The 18,905-nt window shown below is 39.0% G+C and overlaps 1 protein-coding gene across 8 annotated transcripts in view; it reads right to left on the reverse strand.

The window, feature by feature from the left end:
* NFIB (nuclear factor I B) overlaps positions 1–18,905 on the reverse strand; it is a 234,868-nt gene that overhangs the window by 91,842 nt on the left and 124,121 nt on the right. For all 8 annotated transcript variants that reach the window (XM_081943227.1, XM_081943221.1, XM_081943220.1 and 5 more), the window contains exon 3: positions 6,141–6,194. In XM_081943227.1, the coding sequence (XP_081799353.1) occupies positions 6,141–6,194 (54 nt within the window). The remainder of the gene's footprint in view (positions 1–6,140; positions 6,195–18,905) is intronic.

The following is an 18,905-nucleotide window of genomic DNA, read 5'->3' on the forward strand; positions in this document are numbered from 1 at the left end:
ACTTAGAGAAAGCTTGGGAAAAATTCCACGGATGAGAATCCTCAATGGGAAAACAACTCAAGAAGCTTGGGAATTTTTGAAAAATGAGATTACAAAAGCCCAGTCTAGCTCAATACCAATGAAGAAGAAAAATAACAGCTCCCAAAAGAAACCAGCATGGCTGCATAAAGAACTATCTGACAAACTGAAAGACAAAAAAGGTAAGTATAAAAAGTGAAAGGATGGTGACATAACTAAGGCAGAATATCAGCAAATAGCCCGAGCCTGTAGGGATGAAGTGGGGAAAGCTAAGGCTCACAAAGAAAGGCTTGCCACAAAAGTAAAAATTAACAAAAAAAGCTTCTTCCAACATGTTGAAAACAAGAAAAAAGTTAAGGAAAAAATTGGTCCATTGCTAGGAGAAAGTGGCAAGAAGGTGACAAGCAACAGGGAGAAAGCAGAACTATTTAACTCATGTTTTGCATCTGTCTTTACACAAAGGGATAAAACAGTCCAACCTATCAAAAGCAGCACCACAAAAATCAGATTAGGAACACAAATTGAAATAGGGAAGAATATGGTAAGTGAGCACCTGTCTACCCTAGATGAGTTCAAATCACCAGGACCGGACGGATTACACCCCAGGGTTCTGAAGGAACTGGCAGACTAGATCTCACAACCACTGAATTATATCTTTCAGAGATCCTGGAACACCGGGGAACTACCAGAGGACTGGAAAAGAGCTGATGTGGTTCCCATCTTTAAAAAGGGAAAAAATTAGATCCAGGAAACTACAGACCTATCAGCCTGACCTCAATACCAGGAAAGATTCTGTAAAAAATAATCAAGCAACGAATTTGCGAACACCTAGAAGCAAACAAAGTAATAGCCAAAAGCCAATATGGATTTGTCAAAAACAGATCATGCCAGACTAATCTTATTGCATTCTTTGATAATGTGACAAAATTAGTGGACCAGAGGAATGCCCTCAATATAGTTTACTTGGACTTCAGTAAGGCTTTTGATAAGGTAGACCATAACCTACTACTAGATAAAGTAGAAGAATGTGGGTTAGACAGTATCACCACCAGGTGGATTCGTAACTGGCTGACCAACCGTACTCAACGTGTAGTCCTCAATGGAACTGCATCTACATGGAGGGAAGTATGCAGTGGAGTACCCCAAGGCTCTGTTTTAGGCCCAGTACTCTTCAACATCTTCATCAATGATTTGGATGAGGGAATAAATAGGGAACTCATCAAATTTGCAGATGACACCAAGCTGGCAGGAATAGCCAACACTCCAGAAGATAGGCTTAAGATACACAAGGATCTTGACAAACTTGAACATTGGGCACTATCTAATAAAATGAAATTCAATGTTGAAAAGAGTAAGATTCTACATTTAGGCAACAAAAACGGAATGCACAGGTACAGTATAGATGATACCTTGCTCAGTAGTAGTAACTGTGAAAGGGATCTTAGAGTCCTAGTGGACAACCATTTAAATATGAGCCAGCAGTGTGCAGCAGCTGCCAAAAAAGCCAACACAGTTCTAGGCTGCATAAATAGAGGGATAGAATCAAGATCACGTGAAGTGTTAATGCCACTTTATAATGCCTTGGTAAGGCCACACTTGGAATATTGCATTCAGTTCTGGTCACCACAATGTAAAAAAGATGTGGAGACTCTAGAAAGAGTGCAGAGAAGAGCAACAAAGATGATTAGGGGACTGGAGACTAAAACATATGAAGAATGGTTGCAGGAACTGGGTATGTTCAGCTTAAGAGAAAGAAGGACCAGGGGAGACATGATAGCAGTGTTCCAATATCTCAGGGGTTGACACAAAGAAGAGGGAGTCAAACTATTCTCCAAGGCACCTGAGGGTAGAACAAGAAGCAATGGGTGGAAACTAATCAAGGAGAGAAGCAACTTAGAACTGAGCAGAAATTTCCTGACAGTTAAAACAATTAATCAGTGGAACAGCTTGCCTCCAGACGTTCTGAATGCCCCAACACTGGAAGTCTTTAAGAAGATGTTGGATAGCCATCTGTCTGAAACAGTATAGGGTTTCCTGCCTAGGCAGGGGGTTGGACTAGAAGACCTCCAAGGTCCCTTCCAACTCTACTATTGTATTGTATTGTATTGTATTGTATTGTATTGTGTTGTGTTGCGTTGCGTTGCATTGCATTGCATTGTATTGTAAATAGAGAATTCGGGATGGATTCTTGTGGCATAGTTGTCATGCTATCTAGCCCTGATATAATTAGCTTGCTAATCACCATGTCATAGGGTAGTTTGCTTAAGTCAAGAGTTGAATATGTAGCATTTCCAATAGCAATTTAAAAAGTTATACAATTAAAAAACAAAATAAGATTAGTGTAAGCAATTTCTGCCTCTAACTGACGAACTTCTGGTAATTATCATTATGTTTCTAAAGTGTTTACTGGCCAATCACTTTATAATCTACTCTGGAATATCTGATATAAATGTTATACTGACTGCTTTGTAGTTTCCTGGATTTTTTTCCTCTAAGTTTCTTCTCTACGTTTTGAAGACCGAATCAGTGTTTTTTCCCTTCCAGTTAACAGGTCCATCATCAATTCTCCAAACACAGGATTTGGCCAAATCATCAGATGATTTTTTTCAATGTCCTAGACTGCAATTCATCTCATTCTAATTTTCAATCCTGTGAAAGACACCAGTTTTTTCTTGGAGGTGAATCATATTGTCTTTTATTTGTTATCTCCTAGCACAGTGATGGCTAACCTTTTCCGGACTGTGTTCAAAGCACACCCCAAATGCAATGCAAACGCCTTTTGCGCATGTAACCCCACCCACCCCATATGCACACGGGGGGCCCGCCCCGCACGCATGCGCGACAGACACCCGAAGACTAGCTGGGAAGCGCGCGCATGCGCAGCAAAGCTAAACTGGGGTGACGGTTTGTGTGCCATCAGAGAGGGTGCTCACCTCTGGCACGCATGCTATAGGTTCGCCATCATGGTCCTGGTATGTTCTTCCTTATTTAATGATATTAAGTTATTAATTTAAGAATTAATAGAACTAGAATTAGGAGAAAAGGGTAAGTAATCACAGTTCCACCAGCCTATTGCTGTTGGATATCAGTAAGAGTTGGTAACCAGAAGGGAAAAAAAACTCTGATTCTGTCTTCAAAATGTAGAGAAGAAAATCCCATGGACTTCTAGTGCTTTTTTGCAGATCTGACAACTGAAATGGTTTCTAACAGGGTTTGTTTAAAGCCAGAAGAAAGAGGCAGAAATTTACTGTGATTTCCACGTTTATACAATATATTCAAAGATAGAGGAAATAATTGGATTTGACCAAAGTATGAAGATAAAGAACAGTTTGTGATAATCACTCTGACCTCAAGTTTCAACTGTGGAAAGAATCCTTTCTTTCCAGGATTGGTCTTGTTCATTAGAGCCCCCCCCCCAAAAAAAAACCTGATGCAATTAAGAAATGGGTGAAGAAATCTGAATAATTCCTTAGGACTACAAGCTCTTGTATAATATATTATGGTACATGTTGGTTTTACTGGGCTTATATCATTTTACCTTTATTTTAGCTTCACTAAACATTTTTAGCAATCAACTACATTGCTTAGCAACCAATCGGTCCCAATTGTGAACATGAATTAGTATCTATAAAATAATTTTCGCTGCCAGTTGATAAACTAAAGGAAAATCTTAGGAATTCACATCCCTAAAGCACATACTTAAACACCATGTATACCTTGTTTTTCACACTTTTGGTTTGATTACAGTAATAAAAAAAATAAAGATTTTCCTTTCCAGATGCATCCAGCTGTAGGGCGCAGTGCTTATCTCTGTTTCTGGTCCAAAAACATTTCTGTGGTCATGTGGCTAGCATGGCTATAGAGACACATGGAATGGTGTTATCTTCCCATCAAAGTGGTACCTATTAATCTACTTGCATTTGCATACTTTCAAATGCTAGGTGGGCAGGAGCTGAGGCAGGAGCAGGAACTCATCCCTTTTTGCGGCACTCAGGTCTCGAACCCGGACTGTCAGCTTTCCAACTGACAAGTTCTTTAAATACTGAGACATCGTGGCCCCACCCCCACTACAGTAATAGGAACCTATTAAAATCATGGTATACAGCTTATTTGAACTAATAACAGCTGTCTGCAGCTTGTACAGACCCCACATGTTCATGCTAAGGAAATCTTACATGTACTGAAATTGATACTTTATATCCAGCACTCTGTACCATCTTAAGACTATAGTATAGTTTTCAGTATTGTAAAGTAAGATAATATTAAGTCTTAATTTAAAATAATTAACTGAAGGTAGAGTACCATTTTAGACCAATTGTGTTGAAGGTAATTATAACCAAATGATAAGACTCATAAATTGAGCTGTCAAATTTGCTATGGAAGCCTGAATGAGTATTACTAACATTTTTTTCCCAAAATAAACTATATATTTTTTGCAACAGTTGTTAATGCTTTTTTATTTGGCAAAAACATCTTGCCTTTCCTCTTTAGTTAAGAAGGCAAATTACCAGACACCCTAAAGAATGCAACAGTCTAGCCAAATATAGAGGAACTGATTTCCACTGCCAGTAGCTTTGCCAAGTATTGCAGTTTGCAGGGATTTCCCTCCCACCCCCTTTCTTCTTGGCAAAGCACTTGCAAAAAATATGACATTCCAAAACTCTAGTAATTTTGCATGCAATATCCTGGACTTTTTTCATTCGGGATTTGGATTAAAGATTGCTATAAAATATATATTTACTATTAGTCCTGTAGATTCATTAAAATCTTGGGTAAGATCAGTGGGCATACAGTGTTTTATATTCATTCATTTCTTCTTCAGGCAACACAAAACTTAGCATTTCATACTTCACAAGAAAGGGATGTACCAAAACTGGAATATAGTTTTAGGGAAATTAAATAGGCAGTTGATAGCTCAGATGTTGCCAGTATTCACTAAGACACTACTGTGAAATCTCTTCTACCTAACCTATTTTATTTGGCATGCTGCAAAACAACGTGCTAACTTTTAACATATTCATTTGCAGAAGGGTAGCATCTGTAATACTAATGTTGTGTTTTACAACTGGCTATGGCCACGATGGCAATTATTCTGTAAATAAGCAGGTAATAATAATTGTATGAATGTGTCCATTATAGCTTTCAACATTCCAAATGTAAGTCAAACTCAAAAATATTGCCAATCTTTGCTCTACGTTATCAAATTTGTAACGCCTCACATAGAAAAATAGAATATAAAGTCTAAGGTAGAATACAAACTTCCTTTTCTAGAAATCTAATTTGCATTAAGTCTTTATATAAGTAGTCCTCAGGTTACGAAAGCAATTGGGACTGGGATTGCCATTGCTAAACAATGTAATTGTAAAGTATGACATCATGTGATTATTTCACTTAGCAACAGCAATCCTGGCTTCTATCTTATCCCTAAGACATGCAGGAAGTGGTGGAAGTCCAAGGTAAGGAGTATGGAGGTACAGCGGGGAGGGGGAGGGGGGCTGGGAGGCTGAGCATGGACAAGGGAAATGTATGCATGGGACCGATTTACAAATTTACCTGCTGGCTTCCCTATTGACTTTGGAAAACCAGCAATTAATCCCACAAATGGTAATCATTGTTTCCTACAACAATATTATGAGCTTGGCACCTATGTGCCTGAGTTGCAATCATGTGACCACGGTGGTGTTGCAATGGCTGGAACTTCAGGGACTGGTCATACATCCAGTTTTTCAGTGATGCCATAACTTTTAACAGTCAGTAGAGGATTGTTCGTTAATATTATAAAAACAATTGAGTCAGCTCCTTATTCTCATTCCATAAAAATTGATAAATCTATTGTTTAACCTAACCCCACTACAAAGTGCTAATCAATTACATATACTGTTGGAGTGTACATGATCCATTGGATCAACTATAGTAGCTAACTATATTTTGGCCTAGCATGGTATGGGAAGCAGCTGCTGTGCTTACTTTTAGTTTTTGATTTACCAAGTCACGATGAGATTAGATGCAATCATGTTTAGATTTGCCACAGATAAATGTGTTATGAAAACAAAGTATTTATGAATAACACAATCTGCTCTCAAACAACATGCAACTATGAATGGCCTAAAATTCATTTTTACCTGGTGGATTCTTGGCAGGATCGTTGTGGCTTGGACTTCCTGATTGTCCAGAATCTACCAAACAAAAAATATGAAGAAATATGTATTATTTGTTTTAGCATGTCACAAAGCTTACAGTGTTTTGAATGAATCAGTTTGTATAATGTAGTTTTGAATAATTAATTGTTATCATTGAAGAATGAGGGGCAAGAATAGTTTGGTACCCCTTATGAAAGTTTTGCTTAATCGTTATGCATACCTGGCCTATATTTCCTAAACTATACAATTGGAAACAATGTGCTGCAACTGAAGAATGGAAAAAGTATCATTCCCAAAATGCTGAGGTTTAAAAATGGTTAAATAAACACAAGCTATATGAGGCACACATTTAGAAACCCCCATAAGGCTCAAGAGCTGTAAACATTGCTTAAATAAATAAATAACACTTTAAAGGAACAATCTTTTCAAGATCCGCAGGAAACATTTACAATAATGTCCAAACCTCTCCCACTAAAATGTTATCTGTCCATAAATAGATTTATTGAGCTTAGCCCCAAGTCAGCATCATTGGATACAGATATAATATGAATGTATGTTATAATGGAATCATAAAAAGGGTCTGAAATAATATAGTTAAATAAATTTGATAGAAAGTTAACTTAGTATTAATAAAATTTAGATGAAATTTAATGCTTCAAAGGCATAAACTGTTAAGCTTTTACTATAGCAAGATACTATGGGAAAGCTGTGTGAGGGCCTCACAAAGAGTTTAGCAGTTGCTTCAGCTGGGAGTGTTTTATCAGCAGTTCTCTCTCTCTCTCTCTCTCTCTCTCTCTCTCTCTCTCTCTCTCTCTCTCTCTCTCTCTCTCTCTCTCTCTCTCTCTCTCTCTCTCTCTCTCTCTCTCTCTCTCTCTCTCTCTCTCTCTCTCTCTCTCTCTCTCTCTCTCTCTCTCTCTCTCTCTCTCTCTCTTCTCTCTCTCTCTCTCTCTCTCTCTCTCTCTCTCTCTCTCTCTCTGTGTGTGTGTCTGTGTCTGTGTGTGTATGTCTGTGTAGCAAGGATAGCACCCAGCAGAGTACAGGGTGACCAAACGGGCCGGATTTTGAGGTGGTAGGTATGCAGAGAAAGCTGAAGCACACACTATGGTCGTAAATGTGGGCTGACTACTAAGTGCCCAAAATTTGATGGTGTGATTGTGGGGGCACTGAAGCAGCCATAATTTCAAGGAGCAGTTGTAATCACCATTTTTGCAGCATTATTATTAGCTGAACCAATGGTCATTAACCACAGATATCTATAATGCTATCTATATCAGCAACATGATTTTTAAGAATATCAAGTATTTTAGATTTGATAGTTAATTTAAGCATAAATTATGGTTTCTATAGTTTTCGATTCCATCTATTCTGTCTAACACAATCTCTCTCTAGGTATGTATGTATGTATGTATGTATGTATGTATGTATGTATGTATGTATGTATGTATGTATGTATGTAAACGCAAAAACACTCATGCAGGAATCACGAAATCTCCAGAACCGTAAAGCCTATAAACTTGGAATTTGGCACATTTGTTCCTCTTGGCTTCTAGGTGCTAGGTAACAAAGGATTTTTTCAGAATGACCATCAACACATTAGTATTTGGTATATTATTATTAACATGATCTGATGCTAAGGAGTTAGACACTCTACCCCCCTCCCAACCTGAAAACTTGAACATGGGCGTGGCCAGTGTGTGACTCATTCGGCCTGCTGGCTGGGAGCTTGGAAAAGAGCTGAGAGAGAGAAGGTGATAAGATAGGAGGGGCTTCTGTGGGGCAAACCTGAGGGAGTGAAAGTGATAAGATAGGTGGGGCTTCTGTGGGGCAACCCTGAGGGAAAGAGGGGGATAGGATAGGTGGGGCTTCTGTGGGGCAAGCCTGAGAGAGACAAGGGGATAGGATAGGGGAGGATTGAAGGAGAGAAAGTGATAATATAGGTGGGACTTCTGTGGGGCAACCTGGGGGAGAGAGGGGGATAGGAGAGGTATGGTTTCTGTAGGGCCAGCTTGAGGGAGAGAAGGTGATAAGATAGGTGGGGCTTCTGTGGGGCAAATCTGAGGGAGAGAAGGTGATATAATAGATGGGGCTTCTGTGGGCAAGCCTGAGAGAGAGAAGGGAATAGGATAGGGGAGGATTTTGTGGGGCAAGCCTGAGGGAGAGAAGGGGATAGGATAGGGGAGGATTATGTGGGGCAAGCCTGAGGGAGAGAAAGGAATAGGATAGGGGAGGTTTCTGTGGGGCAAACCTGAGAGAGAGAAGTGGATAGGATAGGGGAGGATTTTGTGGGTCAAGCCTCAAGGAGAGAAGGGGATAGGAAAGGTCAATGGTAACTACTCATTAATTTTCAAGCTGTAAGTGTTGATTTATCAAGCCGATCACATAGTTTCGTAGCAGAGCACAAGTATTCACCTAGTATACAGATATATCATAACCTTTAATTTATGCAATGGCAAGTTGAACCCAAATTTTTGAATCTTAATACCTATTATATGCAACATTTAAAGTATATCTGGTTTTAGCATACTTTATATTAAATCAGCAAATATGTACAAATTAATTAAGTTATATCTATATCAGGATGTAAATCCATTTTTGCCTTCTTGTTATGAAGACTGATATTAGAGAGAAAATTCAGCCTCTATCACTTGTAGTTTGACCAGAGTTATGAGACAGGAAATTTCAATTCTGGAGACTATCTGCATTTATCACAGATATTGAATCTAATGGAAGATAACAGACAAAAATCATGGCAAGTAGACTCACTAAAAAGTGATCACAACTAATTTTTTACTACTTTTATCAAAACACAGAATCAACTCTCGTGATTTGGGCCACTAGAAAGAGAAAATAATTTTCCAGACATCCTCTTTCCTGTCCTTTCTTCATCAGTGGAATACATAGGACAGCAAGAAGAGGAAGGTGTTTCCATCTCTTCTATTTCTTCAAGAACCATCTCATCTTCAGTTGGCCAATCTCTATCACTAGGGCAGCGGTTCTCAAATAGTGGGGCGCGCCCCCCTGGGGGGGCGCGAGGCTCCGTAAAGGGGGGCGCGAAGGCTCCCTTTCCATCTGGGTGCAACGGCGGCGGCGTGGGCGAGGCATAATATATCCCGCCTGGAAGTGGCAGCACTTCGGACTGTGGATTTTCATTGGAGCCGCAGGCTGGAGCTGTGCAAGAAGCCTGCTCGGGCGGGGGTGGGAGGGAGGGAAGCATGGCTGTCCCAGGCTTCCCTCCCTTCCCCCCCCCCCAGCCCAAGCAGACTTTTTGCACAGCTCCAGCCCGCGGCTCTGATGAGTCTCTGAGCAGTCCCCAGCGCTGCCACTTCAAGCCGGGATATATTCTGCCATGCCCTCGGCGGCGTCTTTATGCAGGTAGCTCGCCTCCCCGCCAGCAGCTCCACCGCCAGGATTCCGTCTGGAAGCGGAAGCGTCTGGAAGCGGAAGCGCAACAGCCGCTGTTGGGGAAGGGACAAAGGGGCGGCGGTCGCCCGATCTTGCCACCGCCACCCCTTCGCCCCTGGTAACGGCGACTGTTGTGCTGCTGCTTCCAGCTGGGATGCTGGAGGAGCTGCTGGCAGGGAGGGAGGGAAGAAAGGGAGGAGGGAGTAAGGATAGACAAGCAAGAGGGAAAGAGGAAAGAAGGCAAGCAGGCAGGAAGGAGGCAGAAGGAAGGAGGGAAGAATGGAACTGGAAGGGAGGCAGGGAAGGAGGGAGGGAGAAAGGAAGGATAGGAGGATAGGGAAAGAGGAAAGAAGGCAGGCAGGCAGGGGGAAAGAGGAAGGAGGGAACTGGAAGGGAGGCAGGAAGGAAGGGAAGGAGGAAGGGAGGGTGGAAGGAAGGATAGACAAGCAAGAGGGAAAGAGGAAAGAAGGCAAGCAGGCAGGAAGGAGGCAGAAGGAAGGAGGGAAGAATGGAACTGGAAGGGAGGCAGGGAAGGAGGGAGGGAGAAAGGAAGGATAGGAGGATAGGGAAAGAGGAAAGAAGGCAGGCAGGCAGGGGGAAAGAGGAAGGAGGGAACTGGAAGGGAGGCAGGAAGGAAGGGAAGGAGGAAGGGAGGTTGGAAGGAAGGATAGACAAGTAAGAGGGAAAGAGGAAAGAAAGCATGTGACTACGGTGGGAGACGAGGAAAGACCGGTGTGCTATGTTATGCAGAGGTGTACTTATAACAATTTTATAGACAAATTATACTATTTACAGTCGCGCGGGGGGGGGCGCGAAATGTTTTCTTCTTCCTAGGGGGGGCATGACAGAAAATAATTGAGAAGCACTGCACTAGGGTGATATTCATACACTTATCTCCCTTGGGATTTCCAATCAAGTAATACTGAGCCGGATTGTGCAGCCAGTCATGCCACCTGGATGTAGAAAGCTATTGCAATTAGATCCGTCAAAGCATTCATAACGAACAAATGTCATCTCTATCTCTCGTTTGACAATTTCTGAATAGCTTCGCAATGAATCAAATATTCCAGTCTGCCCACTGGCATAAAAAGTCCAAGACATATTTGCCTTCTCCCCCATCAAATGGAAAGGAGACAGAGGAGTTGTATATAAAAAGAGAAGGAGGAGGACGCAATGTTCTATTCTCCAAGAAGAAATGGTCTCATAAGATTAGATACATTTTCAGTGTGATTGAAATCTACAAGCGAAAGGTCATGGGACTAAACTGTAAAATTACAGAAAATGGTTCAATAAACTTGACGTCCTTCTTATATGATCCCGCAGAAGGGAGATATTTGATAGAGAGCCAGATCTCCAGTAAATAGTGGGGGAGATTTCTTGACAAAGATGCTTAGCAGAATTGCTTGCAGAAGGAAACATCATGATCCAGTTAAAATGTAAGGAAGTGCTAACAGGATTGAAGCTCCCGAGAAGATGAAAGGAATAGGGAAGTAAACGGGAAACCTTCAGAACCAGCAGTTAGGAACTGCTATAATTTTTTTCCAACTTTCTAATGTAAGTGGCAAGTATATTTAATTAATTAATTAATTAATTAGCTTATTTGTTTGCTGTCCATCTCACTGTGAGGCAACTCTGAATGGTTTACAACATTAAAGGAAATAAAACCAGAAAAATACATACATAAAACCATAAAAATAGAGATTGTGACTAATAGAGGGAAGGGAGAGAACAGAATGTACGGCGGGGGGGGGGGGAGGTAGTTGATATAAAACAGGATGCAAGAATAAGAAAAAAAAAAAAGAGACCGTGTGTATACTGAATAACAGACACCACCCAAGCCTTTGAAGCAGCAGAAAATGGATGAATATAAACAAACTTTACAACTTTAGCAAGTAACTCTGACCCTACTTACTCTTCAGATCGACAGGATCTAACTCTTTGTAATGGGATCTACAGACAGAAATGGAGAATCAACAGCTTTTTCCCATTCTGGTAGAGAGATACTACCTACTCCCAGACTACTTGCTCTTTGTTCAGCAACTGCATTGCTTACATGGGTTGTATATGAACTTAAAAAGGAAGAATCTAGCAGACTTCAAAACTAGGCAAGGCCAGTTCACAACACAAATGGTTATCTTGATTTTCCAAATTTTATCTTTGGTGAAAAATAAATAGTAACAAAGTAACTACTTTATAAAAGTACACTGAGGATCACCAAATAGAACAGAAGAAGCTGTTAAGACTCCTTCTGCTCACACCAACAAGCAAGGGACAGCTAATAGAGTATTTACTCCTAAATCTATTAGAAAAAAAGAACTGTGGAGGACTTAACCCTCAAGCAGGAAAAAGGCAAAGATGAGATAAGTACAATTATTACTTGCAGACCAATCAGATTATTCCACATATTCCAACTATGGAGTGAATAGAAGGCAATGAGATTTCAAAGGGCAATTATTCTGTCCTTGAGGTAAGCTGTTCCACTGTGGAAACTCTTGATAAATTTACTACACACAGAATGACTTCCATCATTTTGCTTTTCAAGATGAAGCTCTTCCTGAGCATCTTCTCAATATTCCCAGTACATGTCTTCGGTTTAGAGAAATCTAGCTTGGTTTTGGAACAGTTTTCTCGAAACTGTATCACCACTTTCAAAATCTAAGGGTAAGGTAAAAATTTGAATCTAGGTAACCTCAGGACTGTTTCACCAGCAATGTCTTAAGAAAAGCTTCAACCAACAAACTCAAGTTAGCTAGAGAATGTGCTGAGGTTGTAGGCCATAGTTCTTTGCTTACAATCATTAATTGTACAACAGTTCAAAAGTGACTTATGATCCATCCTTGAAATTAAAATTTTTACAACATTCCAATGTTCGCATGATTGCAATTCAGGTGCTTGTCCATCGGCTCACATTTACGACTGTTGCAGCATTTTGCAGGCATGTGATCACAATTTGCAACCTTCCTATCCAACTTCATATAAGCAAAGTCAATTGAGGAAGCCGAAGTTGTTGAACGACTGTGTGATTCTCATAATCACTGTGTGATTTGCTTAACAACCATGGTAAAAATGCTCATAAAATTAGGTCTTGCTACATGATGACTTGCTTAATGACAGCATCCCTTAGTGACTTAAATTCTGGTCTCAATTATGATCGTAAGTCAAGGACACAATGCATTGCCAGATTCAGAATAAACAGACTCCATACAGAAATTGGATGAATTAAGAGACACATTCTACAGTGAAACCATTAAGTAATCTAGTCCAACCATACACTCAGGACAGGGTCAGTAAACTCAATCAGCAACCATTCAAGAGACAGAGACCTGGGTTTTGATCTCATCCTCTTCTTGGAATTGCCTCTTCTGTTCCAAAATATATCCCAAATATACCATACTAATTTCTCCAACAGTTGATACCAAACAGTATGTATCAAACTTATGTTCTCACCATTCTTGAGGATCTACTTCTTACATGGCCACTAATGGGTGCTCATATTGATAGATGTATACATCTAAATCCTAATAATTATTTTATGGGATATTGCAGGATGGAATGTTAAATCCAAAGATTCCATTTTCATAAATTATTGTTGCTGAACTTGATATATTCTGACTTCAATAAACATGGCAAGCTAAAAGCTTGTTGTTAAGTGGGTAAAAGTCTTTATCACAGCAGCTCTTGGAGGAGAACGAGGTAATTTGTGGTGGCTTTTATTACCCTGAAATATTACGCATAATTTAAAATCATGGACCCAATTTCTTACTTCCCTGTTTACTTATATATAAAAAAAAAAAAAACCCTGCACAAACTCCAGATGACTAGCTTTCATATTATCCATTTATAAAATGACACCAGAACAACTGCGGCCCTGAACAACTAGTATTGCAGCCCCATAAGATTGTAAAAATAAAAAAAATAAAAAAGTCATAAAGTAAATTTGTTATTTATATTCATTAACTGCATTATATACTTTATATGCAGCCCAAGAAAATTCCTCTTCACTCAATACAACCTAAGCAAGCCAAAGGTTTGGATACCCATATTCTAAATTAGCTAATAAGTTTCAGGACTGGACATTCTATTGGTTGGCAGGGCCTTATACTTCAATACCTGGCCCAAAACTACACATTTAAAATAAGCTCAATATTATACTGCATTTTTTGATTTTAGGTCCATATCCAGTCTAGTTCCAAGTCTAGCCCGTAGAGCACTAAGCATATGAACATTGCCATTAATAGAAGATTACTGTTGTGTATGCATACCCTTTATAAGAATTCTAGAATCGAGTTTCGATGCAGTATGCAAGGCCGCCACACAAATGATATTCCAACTTACATGAGGGAGAGATATATTTTATCTTCCCTGCTGTCTAATCTGCACAAAATTTCACTCATGACTAGAATGATCAATTAGAAACTCATCCCCCTCAAAACTAGCAAACACAGATATTGCAACTTTGTTGCATGCAGATGTCACATAAGTCCTCTCACAAAAGTTTATTGAACTTAAATGAGCGCTTAATGCTCTAGCCAATTATTGCTCTGAGGAATTACTGAAAGCAACTAGTAAAACTGAGAAATTGATCTTTGCAAAGACGCCTAAATGACATGTCTGGAGGAAATATGGCCGGGCATGGTTTTCCATAGCTTCCCCATATGCAGTACATACCAAAATGATGTTATACAAAATGCTAAAAAAACAGTGGCCATATTTCATTCTTTTCAGAGGAGCACAGCATATCCTAGCTATATTCATCTAAGGCTTATGCATAACTACTTTCCAATGTAGTTGGAAAGTTAGGACCTTACACTTCCTTTCCTTCTCTTAAAGGATCCAATTTAAATTCCCAAGGGATAGTCCAGATAGCCTTTTGTGTTCTAATTGTAGCATTAAGGACTACCTAAAGTCAAAATGGGTTCATGGACCGGTGTCATAGTATAGTGCAGTGATGGCTAACTTTTTTGTTGTCGCGGGTGCAATAGCGTGCACCCACACCCATAATGCAATGCATATGTAACCCCTACCGTGTGACCCTTGTGACACCCCCCGCACCTCATTTTGGGTCTAGTAGGCCTCCTTGCAGCCTCATGGGAGCAAAAACAGGCTGCGGGGAAACCGACCGCAATTTCACCCCGTGCCCCGTTTTGGACCCAGTAGGCCTCCTCTGCAGCCTCCTGGGACCAAAAATGTGCCACAGGAGGGCGGTGCACCCCCCTGTTCCCCCCGCACATGCATGCGATCATTCTGCACGACCTGAAAATCAGCTTGCCGGCGGGAGGCGCACGTGCATGTGTGGTAGAGCTGAGATGGGTGACGGCTCACTTGCCCGCAGAGAGCGCTGTACGTGCCACCTGTGGTATAGGTTCGCCATCACAGGCATAGTGGATGAAGTTATTATTTGTCACAGTTGCCCTTTGTCCTAAACCATATTGATAATAATCTTACAAAAACCCAACATCTCAGCTTTTCCAGGTGTTCCTAATCATAGATTATGAGTGTACACTCAGAACATTTAAACAACTTATCAAAGACCTGAGAGCCAAACAGAATCTGCCCACATAAGAATAGTTTTCTTTGCAGTTTATTCCCTTTCATAAACCAGTGAGATATTTACACCATATAACTGTTTCCAAATTCGAAAAAGCACTACTTTTACCACACCTCAATGTTTTTCCCATAGCAGTTTTGAATATTAATTGTGAAATGGATTATAGCAGCAATTTGCCTTTTTTATGTAGTTACCAAGATTTAAATTGTTTACTAAACCAATATTATGAGAAGAAGCAGCTGTGCCGTAACCCAAATGAAACCAAAGTATGCACCTTCCATCTAAGCAATCATACCGGGGGTGGGGGGGTGGGAAGAGTTAAACGTAGAGGATAAAAAACACAACTACCGTCCAAAATATGTCGACATAACCTTGACTGATCCCTTACATTTGGAAAACACCTTAAAGTAATTGGACAAAAATTGAAAACCAGGAACAACTTGATTAGGAAAATCGCAGGGACAGACTGGGAAACACAAGCCAAAACATTGCTTATAGTGGCACAATCTTTAGTACATTCTGTTGCCAAATACTACACATCTGTATGGGGAAGAAGTTGTAAAACCAACGAAATGGGTGTTCACCTTAATGACATAATGAGAATAATATCTGGAACCCTTAAATCCACACCTCTCTCATGGCTCCTTTTTCTTTCTAATATTACCCCTCCTGATCTCAGGTGACTACAACAGACAGTCCAAGAGTGGAATACAATAAACATGCCTTCGACTCCTAGAGATCTTCCATTACATAAAATATTAGACTCTCTACATCTCACCAGACTTCAGTCTAGGAAACCAATTTGGAATAACGTACCACAGTCTTACAATTTAGATAAGTGATCCATATTAAGATGGGTGACTTTTAATAACCACAACCAGATCACACAGATCCAACAAAACCACTTCCAAGAATGCAGCTGCCCCCCAAAATATGGAGCTGCCTGAATAGAATTAGGCCATGCCAGAACAAAGGCAAAGCTCTTTAAGCGGGGAATGGCTGAGAGCCTAAAATGCAAATGTAGTGCTCTATAAAACATACAGTTCAAGAATGTCCCCTCAGAAAATTTCAAGGCACCTGGGTTGATCTCATCTCAGCCACACCAGAAGCAATTAGATGGTTAGCGTTCTTAGATACTAAATTATAACATTTGTACCATTGCAATTCTATGGCTCCATATTATGTTAATTTTATTATGGTTTTATCTTAATTTAATATATTATTTCCTATATTGTATTGTCCACATATTTTACATACAACGCAAATATTATAATGCTTCATTTAAATTAAATTTGTATATCAATGATTGCATGACCTCTGTACACTAAATAAATTAAATCAATAAATTAATTTTATTTAATTTTAATTAAGTAAACAATAGTGGCAATTAAAACATTATGTAATCAATTCATTTCTAATCTTGTTCACATTACGACTCGGTCTTTGCTTAACGTTTTAACTGCCATGTTAAACCAGAAATGCAGTAGGATTTGATTCTGTTTTCATACACAAAAAGCTCAATATAATAGATAACCCAACAAAACAAGCTTTTCAGTTTTGGCCATTTTCTCAGCTGTTTTAATGGGATGCATTTCTGCTAAGAATAATTTTGATCTGTAAAATAAGTTGTAAGTCTTTCAAGATGTGAAATAAATTCCCTTTCCGTTTTGATCAGTCTTCTCCTACTCCCCTCCAAAATGTAGATGGCCGCTACCTTTAACAGATTAACAGAGTTGGAAAGGACCAATAAACTGTATTACTATGCATTAGGAATCTAATGTTCCATTGGTGTGTCACTTCCTTATGTGTTACAGTGGGCTATTTTTTTTTTTTAATAATCTCCCCACCATTGCACTGCAAATCTGGAGATTTTAGTTCCCTCTTTTATTCTTTTCTGCACACCCACAATTTAAGAATGCGGTAGAACAAATACAGTGAAGTATGCATTAATCTCATGTACTTGATATATTTCTTTCTTTCTTTTTTTGGTGAAAAGAAAATGGTACTTTAAAAAAAAAGAATCCTTGCTATTTCCTCCAAACATGGCAACCTATAATTAATCTTACCTGTGATTACTTCCAAGCAAGACAACTTCCAATTGTGAATATCAGACTTAGACAACATGAAAAAGTGTAAAACTAAACCTTCCAAACTCATTTTGTGACTTCTGGCAGCTGGGGAAACTAGATAGAGTTCAAAGTATATTCATATAGCTATATCGTTACATAATTTCTAATGATCCTATAGGAATTAAATTGCAGCATCGCTCTAAGGAACACAGGAAAGGATAAAAACAGAACATTCTTTATTACAAGTGTTCTCCACTTTATTTATTTACTTTACACAGTGGCCTTTCTTAACCTTAGCCACATTGTGACCTGTAGTTCATTTCCCAGAATTCCTGAGCCAGAATGGGGGCTGAAGAATTTTGAGAGTTGAAGTCCACTATCTTTACTGGATATAGTATACATTTATAAGAATATGTTCATTGATATATTTAATATCTTAATTGGATATCTTTTTAAAATCTTTAATATCTTAATTAGAATAGTAAAACAAGTCAGGTGAAATTATTACTGCTTATTTGTCCTTTTCAAACCATATTGAAAAGTTAATCCTGCTGATGTAGTAAGTAACTAAAATAAGAAAGCATGTCAATCAGCAAACTAGCAGAAAGTTCTCCACAGTAAGTTACAGACAGTAGTAGAACACTAGCACAATTGTGTGTTTCAAGCATTATTTCCTAGCATTGTAAATTATGTAACAGAGGTAAGATAAATATTACGAGCAATAAGCTCAAAAGGAGTCTCTTAATTTTAAAATGTTCCAAAGTTAGCCGTGCTGGAATTAATAGCTGGAATTAAATTACCATATTACATTTCCAAAAAAATGTTCCGGGTTGTAACACAAATAATATAATTAATTTGTTAAGAATTAATTGCAGTCCAGTAACAGCTATATATTTACTACAACAAGACTAACATTAAGCAATAAGGATTCTTCACACATAACCTCAAATTGCATTCTCTTATTTTTAGAATATGTCAACTTTTCCTACTACAAAGCAATGTTTTAAACTGCCAAATAGGATAGTAACTAGAATTAATTATTGATGTACTAACAACATATGTATACTTTCTAAGTTTGTTATTTCATATGAGCTGTGTTATCTGCAATTTTAGGTTACTATTGTTAAAGGCATTAAATTATAATGACAAAAACGAGGAGTGTATTTTAAAGGCAACTCCCTTTCACTAATGAAATTCTTAACTGATGATACAAGTTCTATTGGAATTATTTCATCTGTTATGATATACTCTATTTACAATTAATTTATTCGTATAGACTTAAGATTTTTTCCCAATTTGTCACTGCTTTTCTTACACCATATATGATGCACTAAGACAAAAGTGCAAACTGTTTCCATACAGTATTTCACCAATACCTGGCTCTTGATCAAGATGAAAGAGAAGCAATGGAGAACTGAAGACAATTGAGCAGACGACTGTGGTAAAAGGGAGACCTGTGAATGAACTGGCTCCCAAAATTCCACTCCAGATTAAGAAGACGACAGTACTCCTCACAATGCTCCCCATAACAAGACCATAAAATAGTGGTTTCCAGCAAGTTTCATAGCAATGGAAGAGTAGCGATTCAAAGCCTTCAAAATGACACTAAATTTTTCCATTTCCTCTCTTAATTATTTTCATTGGAAATGGCTTGTAAATTTATTTTTTGATATTAAGAACCTCCAGAAGGACAAATCCCTGGATGATTTTCCTTCAATCCTCAACAAT

The sequence above is a fragment of the Natrix helvetica genome (genome assembly GCF_964273705.1).
Source record: "Natrix helvetica genome assembly, chromosome: 2".
Classification (NCBI taxonomy): domain Eukaryota; kingdom Metazoa; phylum Chordata; class Lepidosauria; order Squamata; family Natricidae; genus Natrix; species Natrix helvetica.